This window comes from Rhinatrema bivittatum, chromosome 1 (assembly GCF_901001135.1).
Source record: "Rhinatrema bivittatum chromosome 1, aRhiBiv1.1, whole genome shotgun sequence".
In the NCBI taxonomy this organism is placed as follows: Eukaryota; Metazoa; Chordata; class Amphibia; order Gymnophiona; family Rhinatrematidae; genus Rhinatrema; species Rhinatrema bivittatum.
This window is the reverse complement of record NC_042615.1, coordinates 507918553-507944309: the sequence shown is the minus strand read 5'-3', so window position 1 is coordinate 507944309 and position 25757 is coordinate 507918553. Positions and strand designations below refer to the sequence as shown.

The following is a 25757-nucleotide window of genomic DNA, read 5'->3' as shown; positions in this document are numbered from 1 at the left end:
TATGTGTGTATGATTGTGTATGTAAAAGAGAAAATGAGCATGTATGTATATGCCTGCGCATGTCAGAAAGTGAACAAGCATGTGTGTGATTGCTCATGTGAGAGAGCAAACGAGCATGTGTGTGTATGTGATTCAGTATATGAGAGAGGGCATGAATGTGTATGTGTGTATGATTGCGCATGTGAGAGAGAGCTAATGAGGGTGTATGTGTGTATATAATTGAGCATATGAGAGAGTTTATATGTGTATGACTGAGCATGTGATAGAGTGAACGAGTGTGTGTGTGTGTACTTGAGAATGTGAGAGAGAGCACGAGCAATGACTGAGCATGTAAGAGGGTGAATGAGCATTTGTGTCTATAATTGAGTATGTAAAAGTGAACAAGTATGTGTGTGTGTGTGTGTGTGTTTGTATGATTGAGCATGTGAAAGTGAGAGAGCAAATGAGTATGTGTGTTTTAGAGATAGGAGAGAAAGTTTGTGTGCAAACATCCCCCCCCCCCCCCCCCACTTCCCCTCCCTGCTAATCCACGAAAATCTCAGGGCATCTGGAAATCAAAAGTTCCCAAGTATGGAAAGTGGGGATGTATTAATCCTTATTAGTTTAGATTATTGGGTGTTATTTAATATATTTGCTGTTTTGAAATATTTTATTGGCATTTTGAAAAGCTTTATATGAGTTTTAAATTATTGGATGCTGTTCTAGTTGTCAGTTTTGAAATATTTGATTAGTATGGTTTTACTATTATGATTGATGATTGATTTTATTGTTTGATATTTTATGAGGTCTGGTGATGTTTCTGTTTTTTTCCCTTATTGTACTGCATTGTACTGCATTCAGAGTCTTGCTTTTTGTGGTATCTTTTTGTCTGCATATTTCTATTTCTACTTTATGGTTTCTTTATTTTCTGAGGTCATCCTGTGTTCTGCAAATGTGATAGAGGTGAGGTATTCTGCTAGTGTGTATTTTCTGTGTAAGGATCTATAGCAGCCTGGCTTGTTTTGTTTTCCTAATAGTAGATGTATTGGTTTTTTTTAGGACCTTGTGTAATATTTACAATGTTGCCTTTTCATAAATAGGATTGTTGCTTTTTGAGAGTTGGCAGTTAAGGCTGTTTTGGTATGGGAGGTTTACAATATTGTAATTCAATTCAGTTTACTCATGACATTCCCAGGGCCAAACCCACACTGAACACGCATTACCACAGGCCTAATTCCATATGGGTTCCAAGTGTCTTTTGAACAATTTTTTTGCAGGGTTTCTAGTTGTTACCATAGCAGTGTATGCATATACATTTAATTTGCATGTTGTAAGTTATATTTTTACCTCCTTTCTCATGTAAAATCTGTTATTATAAATGCATAATTTTGAATTGTGTGTGGGGAAGGCGCAACCAGAGAGGAGATGAGTGTAGAGCTGTAAGGTTCACCTAGGGTGCTTAATACCTCTACACAGGTCCTAGGGAAGAGTGGAAGGTATGATTAGTTGGAAGATAACCATGGAAGCTGAGGGAGGTGGGAGGGTAAGGAGAAGGATTTGGAGGTGAGGGGGTTTCAAGAGCACAAGATGCGGACCTTGCACCATTTTGGTGGCCCTTCTCTGGACCACCAACGCAGTATTCCAGATGAGATCTCATTAACAACCTGTTCAGGGGTGTTAGCATCTCCTTTTCTCTACTGGTGTACCTCTCTCCCTGTGCACCCCAGCATCCCTCTGAATCTGGTCACTGGCCTGTCAGACTGTGTTGCTCCTTTGAAATCCTTGCATATTATCACCCCGAGGTTGCTTTCTTGGTTGGTGCACATTTATTTATTCGTTTTATATACCGTCAATCTGAAACAATCTTAACGGTGTACACAATTATATAAAAACCTATATAAGATTACAATAAAACAAATTTTGAAAATTAATCAATATAAAACAAAATAAAAATCAAAGCCCCCTCCATGTAGCAGAGTCTCCCCCGGCTCGTGGTGTTGTAAGTTGCATTCAGGGTGAGGGTGCACTTTTTTCACTTGGCCAAATGGCCTGGCTACGGCTCTGAGCAGCAGAGCCATGAGGCTGAGATTCGGGTTGCGGAATGAAAGGAGCTGGCCTTATTTTTTGCGTTTTCCTCTGCAGCTGGAGAACCTGATGTACTACACCCAGAACAACCACTCCAAGGTGGTGCTGCGAGACTTTTACCTGTCGCGCTTCGAGAGCGGCGAGATCACGGAGCCCTGCGGCACGCCCGAGTACCTTGGTGAGTGCAGGGTGGGAGGAGGCAGGCACCGCTGGGGGATTTCTTACCCCTGAAAGGAGGAAAGGGAAGTTATGGTTCCATGTACTGTATGCTGAACGCTAGCATTCTATCCAGACCGAAAGGTTTGGAAATTCTCATTGGTCCATTGGGAAATAGATCCCATGTTACTGGTGACTGCTATATATATTTACTTCCTTCTCCTTTCCTTCTGCCCTTTCTCTCTCTCTCTCCCTCCTACTGCCTCTACTTTTCTTTCACCCTTCGCCCCCTTGTTCCTTCTCCCTATCCCTCCCTTTCCCTTTCATCCTTCTGGTATCTTTCCTTCTCCATTCTTTCCCCTTTTCTCTCTTCCATCCTCACTCCTTCTTCCCTCTTTCTCTGTCCCCTTCTCTCTTTTGATTCCTTTCTCTATTCCCCCCCCCCCCCCCACCTCTCCCTTGCAGCCCCCGAGGTGGTGGCCCGTCACAGATACGGCCGGCCCGTGGACTGCTGGGCTGTTGGAGTGATCACTTTTATCCTGTGAGTATAAAAGGCAGCAGATCCAATCAGAGCCAGCTTTAGGCAAAACAACACCCTGTGCGAGAGGCAATAAACAAAAAAAATGGCACCCTGTGTATATGCACAAGCCTGAGAAGCAAAGGCAGGGAAAGAAGTGTTGATAAAATGGAGGGGAGAGATTATGTGACCATAACGAAAAGGTGTGAACCTTTTATTTCCCCCGCAACGTGTAACCGTATAAGAAATAAATATAATAGGGCCAAAAATATTAGTGAGCTGTGAATAAGATCAAGAAAGCAGGCAGAAGAGAATAAAGGAAAAGGCTACAGAAGAGGTTAGTGATCTTGAGCCCCTCGCCTGTTCCAGGGAATCACTTTCCTCCTGCGCCTGCAGGCCGTCCCCAGTGGGTGGCTGCATGGAGCTGCTGTACAGCACATGTGGGCATGAGCCTCTGCAGCTGACAGGGCAGTCCCAGGCCTGGCCAAGTTCAGCACAATCTGTGAGGCATGGGCTGGTGTGGGCAGCGGTGGAGGTCGTCACCTACCTAGACAGACACTGCCTCTTGGGCCAGACATGGAAACAAAGGTCCAGCAGCGAGCAAAGCAGGAGCAGCAGCAGAAGCCGGTCCCCTCCCATGCAGCCCCCATCTCCATGGTAACTACATCCCCCCCCCCAGGGATGAACCCTTCCCACTAGCAGCCAGAAGAGGAGAGCAGCGTTTCTTCTTTCCGGCTGCCTTTTCCTCCCCTGCCAGCTTCTGTATAAAAATCGACTTGCAGAGGCCCAGCAGAGGAGGAGGCGGCTGCAGGGAAGAAGGGCTACTCTCCTCCGACTGCAGGGTTAGGGACGAAGCGGGGACGAGGGGGGACACAGTCGTTGTGGTCGTTGCATATTTGCACGCGGGAGGCGGGTGGGCATCCGGAACTGAAGAGTCTGCCAGCAAGAATGCGAGGAAGGGTGCAGGTAGGGCATCCCACTGCGCACAGCAACCCTGTGCAGCCGCACACGATGCACATCCCAAAATCTGGTCTTAGACCCAATCAGAATCACATCCTATCCCCATTTCTCCCTGTCGCCTGCTGTCGGTCATCCCCTTGGCCCCCTACTCCTTCCTTCCTCCTCCCGTAGCAGGGACAGGCTTTCCCCCTCCTCTTTCAATCTGAAGGGGGCTCCCCTGGCTAACAGCGGTCTCCCTTTCAGGCTGTCGGGAAACCCCCCCTTCTATGATGAGGATGAGGACGAGAGCAGCGATACCCACAACAGAAACATTTTCCGCAAGATCCTGGCCGGAGACTATGAGTTTGACTCCCCGTACTGGGATGAGATCTCGCCATCTGGTAAGGCTTCTACTTCTCAGTCGTTCATCACTGACTCTCTCTGTGTGTGCGAGCTCTTCCTGTGCCTCAGTTCTGAGCCCTGGCTTTGCCCATGGATCCGCAGGGGCGGGACTAACCTTAGGAGGGTAAGGGACCGCAGCGGAGCCCTGGGACACTGAAAATATAGAATTGGGCTGGGGCTACAAGGGCAGAGCACAGCCCTCCAAAGTGCAGGGCCAAGGGCTGCCACCCTTGCTTGATCCCCTCCCTAAAGACAGCCCTGAGCATGGGGCGATGCATCATTTCGGTTGCTATCCTAGTCCCCAGCCTGCTGCCTGACGCTGATCCATTAAGAACATCTTATGTTTTTGTATAGATGAGAACCATGGGCCGAGATGAGAGTTGTCTCCGCCCACAGGGAGGAGTCCCGTGGGCCTCACTGTCGGTAGGCGTGGTCTCAGCGACGTAGGACACAGCTGTAGTTAGAGACTTTATTATAAGGGAAGGACGCACAAGCCTGCAGAGCGGGATGATGTAAATAAATACAGTTCTGAGTAATGGGGTTTGCCAAGGTGATACCACTGATGTGATGTTCCGGTAGTGGCTCGCAGAGCGGAGTACGCCAGGAAATCCCTTCGGGATGGGTGGAGAATACCTCAGGAGTGCAGCTCAGGTAATGGCCCGCAGAGCGGGATACGCCGAGAAGACTGTACCGAGATGAAGATGATGATGACTGAGGTGCAGGAATCCAGAAGTGGATCTTGTAGCTTGGTGAGAGAATCCTAAGTAGCTCAGTGGAATAGAATATACTTTCACTGAAGAGGAAGCGGTAGTGGCCCAAGGTTCAGGGTACGCCGCAGGAAAGCTTCAGCAAAAGCTTGAGTCGTTGAAGTCTAAAAAGTACTCACAAATGGAAGTTCCAAGATAAAGTCCCAAGAAAAGGGTCAGGTAGATTCTTAAGGCAGAAAGGCCCTCCGAGGAGCAGATAGCCAGGAACGGGGAAGGGCCCCCGAGGAGCGGGTACCCAGAGCGTCCAATGCCCAACAGGGAAATCCAGAACTGAAGGTCCAAGAGTAGAGTGGATTCAGCAACGAGGAGACTCCTTGCTAACTCGTATTAGCAGAGGGCCGGTTGGCTTAAGTACAGCATCGATTTGACTTCATCCAGAGGAGACGCCCCTAAGGTTCCTGCCATGACGTGTACAAAGAAGGCCCTTGTGCGCGCGCCTAGGTGATTCCGGATCCAAGATGGCGGTCGGCATCGCCCACACCATCCCAGGGACATTGAGGAGGTCGGCATTGGCTTGCGGTAACTGCCACTCTTCCGATGATTGAGGGTGCAGGGAAAAAAGAGGTGAGCATGAGAGGTCGCAGCCGTCTGCGACCAACAGGCATAACAGAACACACGCAGGCAGTCGTGACCTCTAAAAAATTCTCTGTAGTTTCCTACTGGTTGCACCAGAAGAAGCCAAAGTACCAATCCTGCAATATGTAGATAGGTATTGTACAACAATTAACAACAGTTATTTCTTTCCATCTATGTACACAGCACTGTACTAGATGAGTCGCATTGTTAGTGTCCCTAACTTGTAGCCTAACTCGTGGGTAATTAAGGGAGCTTAAGTGCCTCACTCAACATAGGTAGAAAGAGGTTGTCAGGCCCTGAAACAGTCTTCAGGGACCCTGCAGTGGTTCACAGGTGCCCATAGGCACTCTTGGCAGGGGGTGGGGGAGGGAGCCTAGTTGAGGCAGGTAGCCCTGGGCACTGGAGAGTGGGGGAGCCCATAGTGCCCCTGCCCAGGTCCTCCCTTTCTGGACACATATCCCCAGTCTTCTTCTCCCCTTCCTTCCTCCTCCTCCTCCCTGCCTATGGCAGCACTGGAAAGAAATTAGTGTGGGGTCTGTGAGCAGGTGTGTACCATCTGGATCCCTACCGGCATGCCTCAAGCTCTGGGCCAGCGTCAGAGATAGGATCAGCATACATAGGAACTTATGAGCTGAGGTCACCCTGAGATTGCTGTTGATTAGCAGATTAAGAGGTTAGGAAGGAGGGAGCATGCATATCAACATTCCCTCTTCCCCACGCTCTCACACCTACTCTCTGTCATCCTCCCCCTTTCTTCTCTCTAGAGGTGAGTCAATGCAGTCAGAGGGGCTGCCAAGGTAGAATAGTGTGGAATAAAATGATGATAGTATTTTGAGAATGCTAAGAATCATTGGAGAGCCTTAAGACCCACGGGCTGCGGCCAATCTTGGATTCCTTTAAGCTTGGCGGGATCCATAGAAAATCCTCGTTGTGAAATAATGTACCCGAGGAAAGGCAGACTGGATTTCTCAAACAAACACTTATCCAACTTTGCGAATAAGTGACTCTCACGAAAGCATTGAAGGACGGTACGGACATCAGTGTGGTGTGTAGCCAGATCTTTAGAAAAAACAAGGATGTCATCCAGGTATGCTACAACCTTGGTAAGCAGCAAGTCTCTGAAAATTTCGTTCATCATTCATTGGAAAACTGCGGGCGCGTTACAGAGGCCAAAGGGCATCACCAGGTATTCATAATGCCCGTCTCTGGTGTTGAAAGCTGTTTTCCAAATATCATCAGGGCGAATCCATACCAAGTTGTACACACCATGTAAATCCAACTTGGTGAATATGGATGCCCCATGCAGGCGATCGAATAGTTCCGAGATCAGTGGCAGAAGGTACTTGTCTTTGTGTGTAATTGAATTCAGGCTGCAGTAGTCGATACATGGCTTGAAAGACCCATCCTTCTCGGTCAAGAAAAACAATCCTGCTCTGGTAGGAGATGTAGAGGGATGGGCAAGCCCCTTCGCAAGGTTTTCTTGAATGTACTCTATCATGGCCTTCATCTCGGGAAGAGACAAAGGATAGGTATGCCCTCGGAGAGGCGTGGTCCCAGGTAGGAGGTCTATGGGACAATCAAACCTCCGAAGAGGTGGGAGAAGATCTGCCTTTTGTTTAGAAAATACATCTTCAAAATCCGCATAGGGAGCGGGTATACCAGAAGAAGTGGCTGCCAGAGGAACCACAGGTGGCGGTACCACTTTACATAGACAAGACTGGTGGCAGGTGGATCCCCATTCCACCAGCTGGAGCGAACCCAAATCAAATTGAGGGGAGTGACGTTGGAGCCAGGGTAGCCCTAAGACTAGAATAGATTTCTCCAGTACCAATAATTCAATTTCTTCCTTGTGAAGGGCGCCAGTACACAGTTGAACTGCCTCTGTGGTGAGAAATAGTCAACTGGGTAGCGGTTCTCAATAAATGGATGCTATGCACAAGGAGGTCTCCAGAGGATGGGTCTTTATACCCAGTAGTTGAACTAGATCCTTCAGAATAAAATTGTTGCACCCGTCGGCCGCAGATGCCTGAGGCCTCTCTGTCTCACCTCTTTTCTGCCTTTCTCCGTTCCAGTTGGCAAGATGGCTGCCTCTGCTTCCACACGCCGACTACTCCAGTGTCCCCAGACCAACAAGGGCGACTGCGTTCGCCATTTTCCTTCTGGGATCACCTAGGGCATGCGCGTGCGCACTGGCCCTCCTTTTACGTACATCACGGCGGGAAACTCGGGGGCGTCCACTCCGCATGACGTCATTAACTCCGGGTATTTAAATTCTAAACTCCATTCCAGCTATGAGCTAGCAAGGATTCGTTCCTGCTGATTTCGCTCAGGTCACAGACGCCTTCGCTCTGTACTCTCTCTGGACGACCCAGGTACCCATCCCTCGGGGGCCTTGCTACGTTCCTGTTTTACCCTTCGGGGTCAGCTTGTTCCAGCTAGGACGCCCTTGGTACCCGCTCCTCGGGGTCCTTGCCTCGTCCTGGGCCTCCACTCCTCGGACGTCCCTACCTTCCTCATCCTATCGCTACAGGGTGAGTATCCCAGCTTCCAGCCTCTCTCTCTCTCTCTCACCTTTCTACAGTGTGGATTCACGGCATACCCCGCTCTGCGGACCACTACCAGATCTACCTCACAGGCTTACCATCTACAGCATGGATTCATGGCATACCCCGCTCTGCAGACCACAACCAGATCTACAGTCTACTGGTGAGAGTTCATCTCCGCAGGTCACGCTGAGGAGTATCAGTGAGAGCACTCCTCTGGGACCATCCTCCTCTGTGCAGAGATATTCTGCCCGCTCCTCGGGTTATTTCCATCATTGGCTGTATAATAAAGACTCTCTTGATTTCTGTGTGTGTACCATTAAAGCCAGCCTATCGCAGCAAGTCCCCACAGGGCTCCTCCCTGTGGAAGGTTCCATCTCTTGCTACGACCAAGGGCCCACAACACCAACAAAACATAACAGATTGCTAACTCCATGGACCCGGCTCAGCTGTCAGCCTTACAGGCCATTCCTGGTCTGGCCCAGCGGCTCAACGAACAACAGAAATCCTTGGAGGTATTAACCACCGCCTTCAATCAGTTGAATGCACTCATCCTGTTCCAGAGAAGAATGCTTCTTCTCAAGTGAGTAAGGACCAAACCACTATGCCATTACCTGCCACTACATGCTTCTCTGGAGATGCCCAGATGTGTAGGGGCTTCCTCAACCAGTGCTGCATGCACTTTTCGTTGCAACCTAAATACTTTCCTTCCGCTGTTTCCAAGACAATGTATATTCTGTCTTTACTAGAAGGAAGAGCCCTGGCCTGGGCTTCATCCCTCTGGGAACGCAATGACCCAGTCTTGAGAGACCTGTCTGGGTTTCTGACCCTTTTCAAGTCAGTGTGTGACGACCCAGCACGCCAGACTATTGCAGGGTCTACACTTTTACACTTTCAACAGGCAAATAGACCCCTACCGGACTATGGTATTGAATTTAAAACATTATCCTCAGAACTCCACTGGGACCTGGGATGCTTACGTGCCATATTTCCGGAGGGTCTCAACTCCCAAATAAAGAATGAACTCGCAGCTCGCGATTTACCAGACACCCTGGAGGCTCTTATTGATCTAGCGGAAGAGTGGATCACCGACTCCGTGACCGGACTCAAGAATCAAAGAGTTCCAAGAAACATACCTCAGGAAGTATCTGCCCTCTAACTGTCCATACGACGTCCACCCAACCTTCTGTGCCCAGTGAAGAGGATGAACCAATTGTTGTGTTCGTGCCTGCTTTCGCCCTCGCTCCACCCTCTCTACCTGTGTGGTGACTCCCTCCATGCCTGATGGACAGCTTGATGCCATGGCGTCTCTATGCTGCTTCTCCCCGGCATCCCTGGGCCAGCTCAACGCTGCGGATCCGCCATGTTCTTGATGACATAGGGCGCGCGCACTCCGAAATATGTACCAGCAAGGGCACGAACCTCAGGGGCGTCCCCCTGTATTGACTTTATCCGCTTCCAACATAAAAGGTCTTTACTTTTGCTAACAGATCGAGTTAGCAAGGACTCCGATTGGACTAGCTTCGGCTGTCCAAGACTACTTTGCACCCAAAGGATTGCTTGCGGGATTTCCATCAGACCAGCTTCACTCTTGCAACATTGCCTCTGCGGACCTACCAGGGGTACCCGCTCCTCGGGGGCCTCATTCTCTTTCTCTATTTCAGATTACAGAAAGGAACCGGTACTCGCTCCTCGAGGGCCCATGTTCCTAAAACTCTCTGAAGACTCGCCATTGCCTGAAAGAGATTGCAAGAGACGGACATTGTGAGTTCTTATTTCAGACTACAGATAGGAACCGGTACTCGCTCCTCAAGGGCCTATGTTCCTGAACACACTGAAGATTCTCCTTGCCCAGAAGCTATCGCAGGTACAGACATTTGTGAGTTACTATTTCAGAAGGTATATAGGAACTGGCACTTGCTCCTTGAGGGCCTATGTTCCTGAACACTCTGAAGATTCTCTATTGACTAGAAGCTATTCCAGATACAGATTATTGTGAGTTACCACCGCTCTCTCAGAGCTTTCCCTGAAACCAGGTACTCACTCCTCGAGGGCCTAACCCTTTCCAGCTACTGAGCCATCTCAAGACCTTATGTGAGTTATCACCTAGTACTGGCTATGTATATCTGCATACCCTGTCTATTCACTATCTCACTTTCTGTGCAGCTCAGCAACCTTGGAATCACAGTTTCAGTATCTGAGGGACTTCAGCCCTGCCGGGCATCCCAGCTCACTACTGCCATCTCTGGTGGTTATACTACCTTTCTAATAAAAGAACTATCTGTGTCTGTCTCCATACTCCAGCCTAGCCGGTGGTCCCTCTCGGGACTCTCTCCTGTGGGCGCTGTCATCTGCCATCAGCCCAAGGATTCACCTATCTACTTTCTGTCCAGCTGAGCACCATCTCTAGTACTCCGCTGGTACAGATTGCCAACTCTGCAGTCTACATCATAACATATTGCCATTCCTTAGCAGACCCATAGGAGGCAGTACACTACAGATTGCTATTCCTCCCCTTTGGGGAAGGGATTCTATCAGACTGCTATTCTCATCTGCTGGCTCCTCCCATCCGCATAGCAAATCCCAACAGATTGCTAACCTGCTAGCAGATCCCACAACAGATTGCTAACCCCTCCTTCTCCAATGCAGCTAGGCCGCAGCCACTTAACCTCTAAAGAGAGGCACTACCTCAGACGTATGGGCCTCTGCATGTACTGTGGGCAATCAGGCCATGCTGTACAGACTTGCCCCATCTGTCCGGGAAACATGCAGATCTAGGATCCGCTGGAGGACTCTTCCTAGGTCTAACTACACCCTCTCCTCCATCATCTCTCCCCTTGTCTCTCATCTGAGGAAGTCTCGAGTTCCAGACTCTAGCACTCGTGGATTCCAGTGCTGGCAGAAATTTTATTCTGAAAAGACTTGTGGAACATCTACGATTTCCTACTATGCCTACAGCTACTCCTTTGCTGCTATCGTCAATACATGGCAAGCCTCTACCTGGGGATGTCTCCCTTGTTACGCAGCCCGTATGCTTACACACTGGGGCGCTCCACTCTGAGAATATCTCCTTCTTTCGCAGTGCGGTTCTGGCTGTCATGACCGATGCCTAAAGAAAGTTACACCCTTACCATGTGTATCTACTATACCATCTTTACCTGGTCTTCCGCCTCAATATGAATCATTTCAGGACGTCTTCTCCAAACAAGCGGCAGATGTCCTACCACTGCATAGAACCTTCGACTGTGCAATTAACTTGAAACCTAACTCGGAACCTCCGAAGGGAAGGGTGTACCCCCTCTCATCTGAGGCCATGTCGGCCTATATCCAAGAAACCTACAAAAGGGGTTTATCATATCCTCAAAGTCACCTGCTGGTGCAGGGGTATTTTTGTTGGCAAGAAGGATGGATCCCTTCGCCCTTGTATTGATTACAGGGATCTCAACGAAATTACCATCAAGGAACGTTACCCTCTACCGCTGATTTCAGAGATGTGTGACAGACTCCAGGGGGCCAAGGTCTTTACCAAGCTAGATCTAAAAGGGACCTACAACCTGGTCAGAATCCGGCACAGGGATGAGTGGAAAACTGCCTTTAATACCCGTGACAGACACTTCGAATACTTAGTCATGCCTTTCGGCTTGTGCAATGCACCAGCGGTATTTCAAAATATGATGAATGAAATTCTGCGAGACCTGCTGTACCATTGCATGGTGGTATATTTAGATGAAATCTTAATCTTCTCCAAGGACATTCAGACGCATCAGGCAGAAGTGGTCAAGGTACTAAAAAGATTACGTGACAACCACCTTTACACAAAGCTTGAGAAGTGTGCCTTTCACCAAGAATCCATGCCTTTCCTTGGTTATATTGTTTCCAAAGAGGGGTTTCAAATGGACCCGAAAAAAAGCAAAACCATCCAAGACTGGCCTCAACCCACTGGATTAAAGGCATTACGCCGTTTTCTAGGCTTCACAAACTACTACCATACATTTATCAAGCATTACTTCACCTTAACTGCTCCTCCCACTGCCATGACTAGAAAAGGTGCTAACCCTTCTAAATGGTCTCCTGAGGCCATGGCAGCCTTCCAGATTCTCAAAGTGGCCTTCTTTAAAAAACCTTGTCTTCGCCATCCCGATCCGTATCGCCCAGTCATCGTCGAAGTTGACGCCTCCGATGTTGGCGTGGGAGCTGTGTTAAGCCAGAACAGTGATACCAACACCCTTCATCCATGCTCATTCTTCTCTCGACGTTTTTCTTCAGCCTAGAGAAATTATGGAATTGGAGATAAAGAGCTGTTAGCTATTAAAGTGGCATTTGAGGAGTGGCTTCCATGGTTGGAAGGGGTCCAACACCAAATAATGGTATATACAGATCACAAAAATCTGGAATATCTATGGCATGCGCAGCGACTTAACCATCTGCAAACAAGGAGGTCATTGTTCTTTAACTGATTCGATTTTCTGCTCAAATACCGTCCTGTGGAGAAGAATGTCCGGGCGGACGCCATCTCGCGTTCCTTTCTACCAGAAGATGTGCCTGATGAACCTCGCCACATCATCAGCCCTGAGAAGGTGGTCTTGGCTGCCACCCATGCGGCGCCAGCCGGTAAGACTGTGGTGGCTCGAGGTATGAGGAAAAAGCTATTAAGGTGGGCACATGATTCTCGATTGGCTGGTCACTCAGGCCAAGCCCGCATGCTAGCCATGCTTCAGGTCTTCTATTGGTGGCCCACGATGAAGGCAGATGTACAAGCTTATCTAGCCTCATGTGCTACCTGCACGAGGCAGAAACCTCTGGCCGGATGTCCCTGGGGTCTCCTTCAACCCTTACCAGGGCCTAAAGAATGTTGGACACATATTGCAACCGACTTCGTGATAGACTTACCACCTTCCAATGGAAATAACACGATTTGGGTAACTGTTGATCACTTCTCGAAGACGGCCCACTTTGTGGCACTACCAGGGTTACCGTCGGCTGCGGAACTAGCCAAGTTATTCGTGAAACACATCTTCCGCCTTCACGGCATGCCAAGGCACATCCTGTCAGATAGGGGTGTGCAGTTCACTGCTAAATTCTGGAAGGCACTGTGTCAGAAATTTGACATCTCGTTGGATCTAACCTCAGCTATGACCCGCAATCCAATGGCCAGACTGAGAGAATGAATTGGACACTCAAGCAATTTCTACGTTCTTATGTGAACTCAAGGCAAAACAACTGGGCAGATTTACTTCCCTGGGCTTAATTCGCCTTGAACTCCCTGTTGTGTCCATCAGACTCAGACGGCTTCGTCCCACATGCCTCACTTCTATTTCTGATTTCTCCACCAGCCTCGGGAGAATGGTGTCCGTAGCATCTCCTTGCCGCACCCTCCAGCATCCCCGGAGCGGCTATGGCACGGCGTCTCGACATGTTCTATCTGAGGGCCTCCTAGGGCACACACGTGCGCACGCCTCATGTCTTTATTGCAGTGTTGGCGTGAACCTTGGGGGCGACCCCCTCGAGTGATGTCACTGCTTCCGACTATTTAGCCTGCCCATTTGCTAACCACCATTGAGTTAGCAAGAATTGGAATCGCCCGGTCTAAGCTACTCTGCTGCTTCTCGCTGCTGCTGGAAGCTCTTTACACCCTCCGGGATTCTACTAACTTGGGTACCCGCTCCTTGGGGGCCCTTTTGCTTATTTCCAGGTGCCTATCCTGAATCCAGGTACTCGCTCCTCGGGGGCCTGTGTTGTCTATCCTGGTGCCTGCTACTAACTCTTCTACCTGCTGGGAACTCTATCTTACAGCTACAAGAGAGTGAGTAATAACATCTCCAGTCTGTCTCACTTATAGCTCCTCACTGAATACCTGCATCGGAGCCTTACACCATTGATGGACAGGTCTCCTCCACCGTGGATCCCAGACTGTTGCTACAGAAACTCCTCTCTACTGCCACCTCTGGTGAACTCTACAAGCTGCATAATAAAAGTTATTATCTCTGTGTTTGTGCATCTGAGTCTAGCCTGGTGCTACAGTTCCCCGCAGGGCTCCTCCCCGTGGGAGTCACTAACACTGTTGCCCTAAGAATCCACCAAACACCTCGAAAACATAACACTCCCATCCTGCTTCCGCCACTGGATCAACTCCATTCCAGATCGTCTATGGTCGTCAATCGCTACCTCCACTACCTTTGCCTCTGTCCATAGCTTCTCCAACTGCTCAAACCATGGTAGAAGAGCTGCAACAACTTTGGAGACAGATCAAGGACCTCTTACTCAAAGCGGGGCAGAGAGCCAAAAAGAACTATGATGCTCATCACCGAGAGGCACCTCAGTTCCAGCCAGGTGACAAAGTCTGGCTCAGCACTAAGTACCTTCAACTTAAAAAACCCTCTGCGAGCTTCGCGCCACGCTATGTCGGACCTTTCGCTATTCTCCGACGCTTGGGAGCATTAACTTACAGTCTGAAAATACCTCTCTCCATGAAGATTCACAATGCCTTTCATGTGGCACTCTTGAAACCGCTTATCCTTTCCAAATTCTCACCCAAGACTCTTGAGCCAGCACCTCTAGATGCTGAAGAAGATATTGTTTATCTAGTCCACGAGGTCCTTGACATGCGCAAGAGAGGTAAACACTGGGAGTACTTAATCTCGTGGGAAGGATACGGACCAGAAGAGAATTCCTGGGAATCTGCTGTCAACATTCTTGACAAAGACTTGATTCAATTCTTTCATCAAGCACATCCTAGGAAGCCAAAACCCCCTGGGAGGGGCCCTAAGAAGGGGGTACTGTTGCACCTGTCGGCTGCAGACACCTGTGGCCTCTCTGTCTTACCTCTTTCTGCCTTTCTCCTTTCCAGTTGGCAAGATGGCTGCCTCTGCTTCCACACGCCGACTGCTCCGGTGTCCCCGGACCAACAAGGGTGATTGCGTTCTCCATTTTCCTTCTGGGATCACCTAGGGCACGTGCGCACACGTTGGCCCTCCTTTTACATATGCCATGGCGGGAACCTCGGGGGCGACCCCTCCGCATGACATCATTACCTCTGGGTATTTAAACTAAACTCTGTTCCAGCTACGAGTTCTTGCTGATTTCGCTCAGGTTACAGACGCCTTTGCTCTGTACACTCTCCGGACGACCCAGGTACCCACTCCTCGGGGGCCTTGCTATGTTCCTGTTTTACCCTTCGGGGTCAGCTTGTTCCAGCTAGGATGCCCTTGGTACCCGCTCCTCGGGGGCCTTGCCTCATCCTGGGCCTCTGCTCCTCGGAGGTCCCTACCTTCCTCATCCTATCGCTACAGGGTGAGTATCCCAGCTTCCAGCCTCTCTCTCACCTTTCTACAGTGTGGATTCACGGCGTATCTCGCTCTGCGGACCACTACCAGATCTACCCTACAGGCCTGCCATCTACAGTGTGGATTCACGGCATACCCCACTCTGCAGACCACTACCGGATCTACAGTCTACTGGTGAGAGTTCATCTCCACAGGTCTCACTGTGGAGTATCAGTGAGAGCACTCCTCTGGGACCACCCTCCTCTGTGCAGAGATACTCTGCCTGCTCCTCGGGTTATTTCCATCATCAGCTGTATAATAAAGACTCTCTTGACTTCTGTGTGTGTACCATTAGAGCCAGCCTATCGCAGCAAGTCCCCACAGGGCTCCTCCCTGTAGGAGGTTCCATCTCTTACTACAACCAAGTGCCCACAACACCAACAAAACATAACAAAAATTACCTCCGGCTCCGGAGTCCACCAGAGCAAGAACTGGAAAGTACCGGGAGTCCCAGATCAAGGTAACTGGTACAGACATCTGAGGGGCAGGACCCCAACTGAACTTAGGCCCGGACAGGCGGGACAGGCCTGTAGATGGTGGCCAGGTGCTCCGCAGTACAGACACAGACCGGTTTATCTCCGCCGGGGACATCTGCCCATGTCCCAACTGCATGGGCTCTTCCGTCTTGGCCACGATAGAGATCCTACCGGAGGCAGGGCTGGTGGTGGGTGGCGAACGGGATCGAACCCGAGAGGGCTTCTTGGGCATCTGATTCTCCCGGTAACGCTCTTGGAGACGATGATCAATTCGGCCCATCAAGTCTATAAGGTCCTCAAGAGAGGAGGGGAGCTTCTGTGCAGCCAGCTCATCCTTCAGCTGTGGGGTTAGTCCATCCAGGTAGATAGTTCGTAGGCAGTCTTCCTGCCAAGCAAGTTCAGAAGCCAAAGTCCGAAATTCAATTGTGTAATCGAAAAGACTTCGTTGACCTTGACAAAGATGTAACAAACTAGTGCTTGCCACGGCATGCCGCCCAGGATCATCAAATGTCCATCAAAACACGGCCACGAACCGAGACAGTTCCCTTAGGAGGGAGTCCGATCACTCCCACAAGGGGGAAGCCCAGGCCAGTGCCTTTCCTTCGAGGCAAGACAAGATGAAGGTGACCTTGGTTAATTCGTCCTGGAAGACAGAGAGCTGCAGAGTGAACTGCATATAGCATTGATTGATGAACCCTCTGTAGAGCTGGGAGTCACCATTGAAGCGCAGTGGCACTGGTAGGGCCAACAAGGCTCTGGGCATAGAAGGAGATGGGTGTGGATGAGAAGGAGCCGGTACTGGAACCGGGTTTCTGGTTAGGGCATCAAGCCGGGAGTGGAGACGCTCAATGGAGGAGGCCAGTGCCTCGAGAAACTGCTGCTGTTCTTGTATTTTCGATGCCACTTTCACTTCAAGGGCCTTTGCTACTCCAGAAGCTCTAGGCACCCGCTCCTCGGGGGCCTCTCGCTTCCAACTACCCTTTGGGTCTTCTGCTAATTAGACAACCGCTCCTCGGGGGTCTTTCTCTGTATTCTCATTACAGGATATCGGACTTCAGGTACTCGCTCCTCGAGGGCCTGCCTGCCTTGTATCCTGCACCACGGACTCCGGTCCCACCAATTCATCCCCAGGAAGAAGCCTTCATTCCTGTGATTACCTCTACAATCTGGTGCTCCATCGCCACCCACCAGCCACGGCGTTGCCTGCACTGCGGGTCCCCACCTACCGAGAACATCTGGGTGAGACACTACTCCTGAGCCTGTTGAACTTATTGGCACTTCACGGATATCAGTGCTTTACCTTCCTGCTTACATCACCATCTACAGCAGTACAATAAAGCTTTCCATCTATCCTGTGTCTGCTATTGTGTTCAGCCTATCACTGTGGTTCCCCACGGGGCTCCTCCCCATGGGCAGAGTCATCTCCGCTGTGACCAAGGATCCACAATGCCACAAACACAACAGCAACGAGTACTCAACCAGCGAGACCTGTTGCAAAGGCAAAGCTAAGGAGCGGAGCCGAGGCTTAAATACTGGTGCTCCGCTGACATCATCATCCAGGGCCACGGCTCGGTTCCCGCCGCGGGCTCTACTTAAGTTTTAGTGATGCGCGCGCGCACGCCTAGGGAGGGGCACGGCGCCGAGTAGCAGCGTAATGGTATTGTAAGAACAAAACCTGCCATTTGAGTGGTATGGAAATGTTGGGAACAAGCAATACAAGGAGTGTTAGGGTACGATGTAATAGAATGTTTATACATTAATTGATACCACATATTGGTAGAGAAAGGTGTATGTGTAGGTAAAGAGAAATTAAGCAAAAGATCAGGGGAAAGAAGAGTAAAAGAGAAAGGAAGAAAGAAGAGTAAAGAAAAGACAAATAGATACATGATTTCTAAAAACTATTACCAATAAAGAAAACACAAATACTGATTAGCAAACTCAATAACTTGTCTAGTTAAAATATAATAAAGAAAGAAAACATGCATCTACTAAATAATACTTCAATTGTTCAAAAAGGTCCTTAGATACTCCTAAGAATCCTACAAAATAAAATAAAGTCAGTTCAAGCCCGTGAGGCTGCAAAAGCAGATACAAAAAAGTAAAGTCTCAGCAAGTAGCATCTGTGCTTGGACACGGCCTCAAGTCAGCTAAATGTGTGAAGGTAGTGTGAAGGTAGTGTCAGCATCTAAGCGAGCAGTTGTAGGTGTTAACGTTGTTATTCTGTATGGTCCAGTGTACACCGGATCTTTCCAAGTTCTGTGGGTAAAGTTACGGCGATAGACTAGATCTCCTACTGCATACACCCTCGAAGGTTCTAGCACTTTGGATTGCTTAGCTCTGGCAGCATGTATTTGTTGACTTGCGACCTGCAAATTTTTAAGAAAAACAAACAGGTTATCTGGTACCTTAGCATGTTTCTGATACTCAACTTGTTGGGGTAAATTCATAGCTCTGCCCATACACAGCTCAAAAGGAGTGAGTCCTATAGATCTCACTGGGCTCATTCTAAGTGCCATCAGTGCAGCTGGTAAGGCAGTGAGCCAAGTTTGCTCATAAGCCAACATCAGTTGCCTTAATTTTGTTTTAAGAATCCCGTTCATTCTCTCTGTCAAACCATTGGACGTAGGTTTATATACAGATACATGACGGCATTTGATGTTCAGATCTGATGTTAATGCATGCATTAATTCATTTCTGAAATGTGATCCATTATCTGTCACAATTTTCACTGGTACCCCAAATCTGGGTATAATGTGGGTCAGCAATGCTTTTGCCATACAAGTACCTGTTTCTGCTTTACAGGGTATGGCTTCCAGCCATTGAGTGTATGGACAGACACACATAAGTAAATAGCGATAGCCAGAACAAGATTGGATCATATCAGTATAATCACAATGCCATTCTAAATAAGGTCATGTCTCTCCGCGGGCCACACGGAGATGCCCGACGTGGAGCAGTGGAAGTGGTAGCCAGACTGGGAGCACCAGAGTCTGCAGCTGAACCGGAAGCACCAGGGGTGGCCAGAGGGCGGAACTGGTGGCCTACCGCCGCCAGGGACAAGGAACCAGGCACTGGAGTTACTGCAGAGAGGTGAGGGGGCCGTGCCGCGGGTCTGCTGCAGACGGCACACGTAACAGGCTCAGGAACCTCATGTGGCTCTTTCATGTGCACAATGAGGCTCTTGCCCTTTTCTCCCAATGGCAACTGGGCAGCACTGCAGTGGACAGATGAGGATGGGCTGAAGCAGAGACCATAGCAGAGAAAGGTAGAGAAGAACCAATTAGCTCCCTGCCCCAGCCTCCCCATCCTGTCCACGCTTGAACCTACCTGCTGTGTGAGGTACTGTTGCGTCCATCGCTGCTTGACACCCTCACTCCGCCCTCTTTACCTCTGTGGTGACTCCCTCCGGGTCTGATGGACGGCTGGCTGCCGCGGCGTCTCCATGCCGTCTCCCTCCGGCATCCCCGGACCGGCTCGATGTTGCAGTTCTGCCATGTTGCCTGATGACCTAGGGCGCGTGCGCGCTCTGATTGAAGTACCAGCAAGGGCGTGAACCTCAGGGGCGTCCCCCTGAGATGACGTCATCCTCTTCCAATATTTAAAGGTCTCTAATTCACTATCTAACTGAATTAGCAAGGGGATTGCTTCAGCTTTACTCCCAAGCTACTCTGCCTCCTCGGACTTACCAGAGGTACCCGCTCCTCGGGGGCCTTGCTCTTTTCTTTACTTTCAGATTACAGATAGGAACCGGTACTCGCTCCTCGAGGGCCCATGTTCCTGGACTCTGAAGATTCTCTACTGCCTGGAAGCTACCGCCGCTACAAACAATTGTGAGTTACCATCGCTCTCTCAGAGCTTTCCCTGGAACCAGGTACTCGCTCCTCGAGGGCCTAAATCTTTCCAGCTCCTGAGCTTCCTTGTGACCTTGTGTGAGTTTTGTCATCTAGTTCTGTTCATGAACCTTGTCTACACTGCCTACTCATTTCTACAGTTTCTCAACAGCTCAGCTATCCTGGATTGCTGTTCCAGTACCTGATGGGCATATCAGCTCACTACTGCCACCTCTGGTGGTTTCCAAAACCTGTTTAATAAAAGAACTAATGTGTGTCTGTCTCCATACTCAAGCCTAGCTGGTGGTCCCTCTCGGGATATCCTCCTGGGGGCGTGGTCATCTGCCACCGGCCCAGGGATTCACCATTATTATCTCAGATTCATAACAGATTGCTAACTACCAGCATAGCGGAATATAACAGAATCTGAGACGCTACAAGATAGCTGACTCCTCCTTCTTCGGAGCCATTCATTCAGATTGCTCCTCCCATCTAACGCCCAGCTTTCTTAATAGATATAACAGATTGCTACTCCTCACGGAGAACCCTAACAGATTGCTACTCCCTAGCAGATTTCTAACAGATTTCTAACAGGTACAGGGTTCTTCTCTGTCCTGCTGTCCAGAGGGGACTTTATTTTAATAAGATTCTTTATATTTCGCAACGTCCAAATTAATATCAAAGGTGTGAAAAGGGTGGGGAGATTGAGAGAGGACTGGTGAGGACAGATTGGGATTAAGAGACTGCTGGAAGGACAGATAGGACTGAGAGAGAGGCTGTTGGGGACAGGGTGGGGGAAGAGAGAGAGAGGGAAAGACTAGTGGGAGCATTGAAAGAGGGAGAAAGACCCACGCCCGTTCCTCCTTGTCTCTTGTACTGTACATTCTGGTTTCTCGGCTCTTGGTCTGGAAAAGGTTGGCCACCCCCGCCATAGCAGTATTCCCATTCTCCCTCCCTGAACCCAACACTCTCCTTTCTACCCTCTCCCCAGTAAATCACTCCTAGCTCCACGACTTGTGCTCTTCCTGCTCTCTCTCTGCTTTCAGCTGAGTCCCAACTCCTGGGATCACAGACAACTACACAGACTGAGCCGTGTCTGCTCCTGCTGCCCCTGCTCGCCTGTTTCTCCCTGCAGGCTGACACAGGAGGGGAGGGCTAAACCTGGAGTTGACACAGCAAAACAGAAAGTAATTGTTCTGCTCCTTTTTAAACCCTCTCCCCTCCTTTTCCTCCTCCCACGCTGCCTAAAGAATCTGCTCCAGCCTCCCTCCCCCATGGGAACAGTAGGGGAAGGGATGAAGCTGGAGCAAACACTGCAGAGCAGAAAACAATTGCTCTGTGCCCTTTTCCAGCCCCTTTCCTCCTGCTCCCAGGAGGCTGCTTGGAGGAGAAGGCCTGGAGCAGTAAACAGCCATTCCCAGCTATGGGGATCAGATAAGCACCTTCAAAATTTGGCACCAGAGGCCAGTGCCTATGTTGTCTATGTGTAAATCCTGGCCTATATAAATGTGGAGGGGTGAAAGGCTACAGGTGCTGGATTCTGCTCTAACCGGACTTTGTTTTTCTTTGATACAGCAAAGGAACTAGTTTCTCGGCTCATGGAAGTGGAACAGGACCAGAGGATCACGGCCCAGGAGGCGCTGGGACACATATGGTGAGAGAGAGAGGACCACCGAGAGGAAAGGGGTGACACGGGGAAAAAGTAGAATCCCACACAGGAAGGAGGGAAGATCAGTTCCCCAGTAAAGTAGCCAATTGCACGGTTTTGGACCAGAAATTCTGGTTTGAAACCAGTTGTACAGTGTCTGGTTGCAGGGATAATTGCACAATCTAATCACTGGTCAAGTCTGGCCATGGGATAGCATCTGCACCTTGACGCTGCCGGGCCGGTGTTAAGACACACAGGGCAGAAACTAAGGAGTAGGCCCAGTCAGTGCCAGGTCTGCTAAGGTTCTGCCTCGGTGACATCACTCAGTTTTGCCAAGGGATGTCTTTAAAGTGCTGGGGCCTTCGAGCAATTGCTCTGCTTCCACACCACCGTGCTAAAGCCAGTACTGGCATTGAAACCTCTGTATCTTATATGAGAGGAACCTATAGTGCTGCCTCTACCTTGGTAAGAGTCAGCAGGGTTCTGAGAGTTGTCAGAGGAGAGAGGATGTTGGGGATGCAGCTGGAAGCATTAGTAGGCCAATGCAATATCGTGCACTGAGCCTAGCACACAGGTTAACGAGCTCTTGGGCATGTGTTTTGGACTAGCGTCCACAATCCCCGATGCGATAAGGGGATCAGCGAGTCCAAAATGCGCTTCCAAACTCGCGCCTTGCTAATAGCACTCATCACATGTAAATTCCATGTAGATGAGGCTATTAGCTATTACCCCGCGATGCAAAAAATCCCTGTGCGCCCGAAGCGTGCTTTTTAACCTGTCAAATTTTACGCCTGCCCAAAACAGGCATAAAGTCTTCCCGTGCGTCAAGGGCTCAACTTAAAAACAAAAAACTGCTTTTCTGTGGTTCCTCCTACTTAGTATCATCGCAGATGAGCTGCCGCGCTGAAAGAGACTCGCAATGGATAATTTGTGCGTCCCTAGCACTCTGCCTTGGGCACCCAGGAGAAGTGGCTGTGCATCAACAGCAGCCTGGCCAGAGTTCCCTCCCCACCCGGTAGGGCTGTTCCCGATTAATCCTTTTCACTGACAATTGTCAGTGAAAAGGACCAATCCCCTTTCAGAACAGCCTTCTGAAAGGGGATTGGTCCTTTAACTGACATGTGACAGTGAATAAAACCGATCCCCTTTCAGGAAAGCCTTCTGAAAGGGGATTGGTCCTTTCACTGACATGTGACAGTGAATGGACCAATCAGAAATAAGTGAAGCAGTGAATAAATTAATATTAAGTTCCCTGTGTGTGCAGGTTACCAAAACTGTTGCTCAGTTTATGAGCTTCCATTTTATCCCACAGCAGCTAATTTACTGGGACAATATACACGGCCCTGAGCGTACATATTGTGGGTGTATATTGTGTGCCCAGAAATTTATTTTATTACGTTAAGACTTTTGTTTTCCTATGGTGCTGCAGAAAGCAAGCGACAGGGTGACGTACTGCCCAGTGAAAGGAGGGGGCTGCATTGGGATAGCACCCTGCCACTCCTGCCTCCTTGCTGCCTTTTGCACAGCTTGCTGATGTTACATCTCTCTTCCCCTCTCCCTCCAGGATCTGTGGCAATGCAGCATCTGAGAAGAACCTCAAAGACGGAGTTTGCGCCCGCATCGAGAAGAACTTCGCAAAAGCCAAGTGGCGGGTAGGCAGCATTGATGTGGGAGAAGAAGGGTGGGATTTGGGGGAGGAGCTAAGTGGAGTCTGTCATGGCAGAATTAAGCACTACTTAATAACATAATAAATAATAGCAGATAAATATAAAAATGGTAAGGATGGCCTGCATTTGTCTGTCAAAACAAACCAGAAGGTGGTCTGTCAAAGCCAGAAGGCAAAGATAAAGCAAGACAGACCAGTTGCCTTCGGTAGGGATTATTTATTCACACAATTATCTTGATAAAAGAGCCCAACTCTGGCCGAGTTTCGCACAAGGCTGCTTCAGGTGCTACAAAATAATCAAACATTAAGGTAAGTATAAATAAATAAAGAAATGATAAAAACACAAGAATTGCTTTTTTCTCTGTTTTTTGGTTTTGTTTTTATTTTCTGTACATTTTATATTGGCTCCCATGTACTTTATATTGATATCTATGTACTTATATGCATTAACTATTTTTATTTATTTAGAATTATTTTTATTATTTAGAATTTTCAGTGAACATTTGCATATTTAAATGTATTTATTTTCTTTTACTTAGAATTCCTTATACATGTCCTGTGGATTATATGTTTTATTATTTATACTAATCCTTGTGTTTTTATCATTTCTTTCTTTATTTATACTTACCTTACCTTACCTTATTTTGTAGCCCCTGAAGCAGCCTTGTGCAATACTAGGCCAGAGTTGGGCTCTTTTATCAAGATAATTGTGTGAATAAATAATCCCTACCTGTCTTGCTTTATCTTTGCCTTCTGCATTTGTCTGTGGCAGGAAAGAGGATCTTAAACAAGAAATTCAGGTCATACGTTATCAGGCATTTAAACCAGAGGACAGGGGTGGCAAAAGTGGCCAATGAAATTAGAATGTTACCCCCAAGCAATACAGGAAGAAGGAGGAGAAAATAAAATCTATGAGCTCAATATTCCACACTTAACCAAAAGAACAGAAAAAGTGACTAGGAAGCGAGAGAGGCTGAAAATGCTCGTAGTCTGGACAATAAAATTCCAGATCTGCTGGCTCTAATGGTGGAGGCGGACTTAGACATTGTTGCTTTGATTGAACTGTATCCCAGTCATGGTTCAGTGAGTCTCATGATTGGGATACGGACATCATGGGCTATAACTTGTTAAGGAAGGACAGAAAAGAAGTAGCTCTTTGTCAAAAAACAGGATCCAAGGGAAATGCTGTGGGGCTGTCCTAAAAACGAGGATGGTGCTTCCATCTACACTGGAGTGGTCTCCAGGCCTCCAACTCAAACAGAAGAACTGGACAGAGATCTGGCTGAAGACCTCCAAAAGGTGGGAAAGAAGGAAGAAGTATTGCTCATTGCAGATTTTAATCTGCAGATTGTGGATTGAAGCATCCCTACTGCAGAATCTGCCAGAAGTAGAGAAACAGTGGATGCCCTTAAGGGTCTCTGCTCAAATAAATGCTGATGGGAACCCATGAGGGTGGATGGGAATGATACTCAACCTAGTGCTCACAAATGGGGATAATGTCCAGGTAGGTGCTCAACTGAGCACCAGTGATCATCAGACCATATGGTTCGATATAGCAGCCAGGATGGAAATCCAAGTTTTGGATTTCAAAAATACAGATTTTGGTAAAATGGGGACATACCTGGAGGAGTCGCTAGAAGTCTGGGAGAAGATGGGTAAAATGAAATAACAGTGGGCCAAATTAAAAGGAGTACTACAAAGGCAACAAATCGTTATATCCCCCTCTGGGTGTAGTTTAGGCTTCCATGTATCAAGGGAGGGGCGGTTAGCATAGAAGAAATAATCTTATACATTCTTGCAGGTTCACTTGTCTGAAGGGAAGTAAGACGGTGTCCCAAAAGCTCCTGGGTCTCTCCACACAGATTTTCTGAGCGGTAATATTCCCCCTCAGTTCAGCAGTCTAAATACAAAGACACCCAGATCAAGAGTTTGCAAAATTTTATTTGTAAGTAAATAAAAATAAGACTAGGAAGAAACACTGATAAAGTGAAACTGTTGTGCTGATGGTGGACCTTGGACTGAGGTGGGGTTGACGCTACCCGCAGGGCAAGCCTTACGGGTCCCCACCGTTGGGAGGCAGAGCAGACTAGGAGACGGAGGCCGACTGGAGCTTTGCCAATACCAACCCACGTTCCCCTTAGGTTGAGCCCTTGGGGGCCAGGGCCAGCTGGACCTAGGCGGGCATCTGTGTGAAGACTCCCAGTTGGTGTAGACAAGGGTACGCCAGGAACCAGCAGAGGTGTTGGAGGGCCGAGGATGGTCCGGACGAGGCAGGGTTCCAGAGACCCAGATGCCAATGGGAACAGAGGAGGGCAGGGGGCGTCCAGGTAAAGATAGGCCGAAGCCTGAGAGGCCAGGTTCGTGGGATACCAAAGGAGAGTCCAAGGCAAGCTGGAGTCGGGACAGGCAGCAGGAAGGCACAGTCCCGGAAGTAGAGCTGAGGACAAAGCCAGGAGATCAGATCAAGCGTAGCCCAGACGAAGCAGGGGTCAATACCAGAGAATCAGTCTAAGGGTACAAGTAGCAGACGAAGGAACAAGCAGGAACAGGAACCAGGAACAACGACAGGAACAGAAGACAGGAACGATGACAGGAACAGGAACCAGGAACGAGCAACAAGCACACAAGCAATTGTGGAGACCTGTTGCCAAGGCAGGGAACAAGTGGCTGGGCCCTGCTTTATATACAGAAGCCCAGTGGTGTCATCCTCTGGGGTCGCGAGCTACTTTCACACCACAGCCCCTTTAAGAGTGCATGAGTTGCGTGCGCCTAAGCCAGGACCCGGAGGAAGCAGGGCAGCGGCATCACTCCGCTGCCCGTGCGGGGAGGCCCGCTGGGCGCAGGGAGGAAC

General features: G+C 49.0%; 1 protein-coding gene across 1 annotated transcript in view; it reads left to right on the top strand.

Annotated features, from left to right (window-relative positions):
- Nucleotides 1-25757, top strand: part of LOC115096480 (caM kinase-like vesicle-associated protein) — a 189331-nt gene that overhangs the window by 143181 nt on the left and 20393 nt on the right. The window contains exons 6-10 of the mRNA XM_029611149.1: nt 2122-2242; nt 2686-2761; nt 3941-4077; nt 21168-21246; nt 22805-22892. Of these exons, the coding sequence (XP_029467009.1) occupies nt 2122-2242; nt 2686-2761; nt 3941-4077; nt 21168-21246; nt 22805-22892 (501 nt within the window). The remainder of the gene's footprint in view (nt 1-2121; nt 2243-2685; nt 2762-3940; nt 4078-21167; nt 21247-22804; nt 22893-25757) is intronic.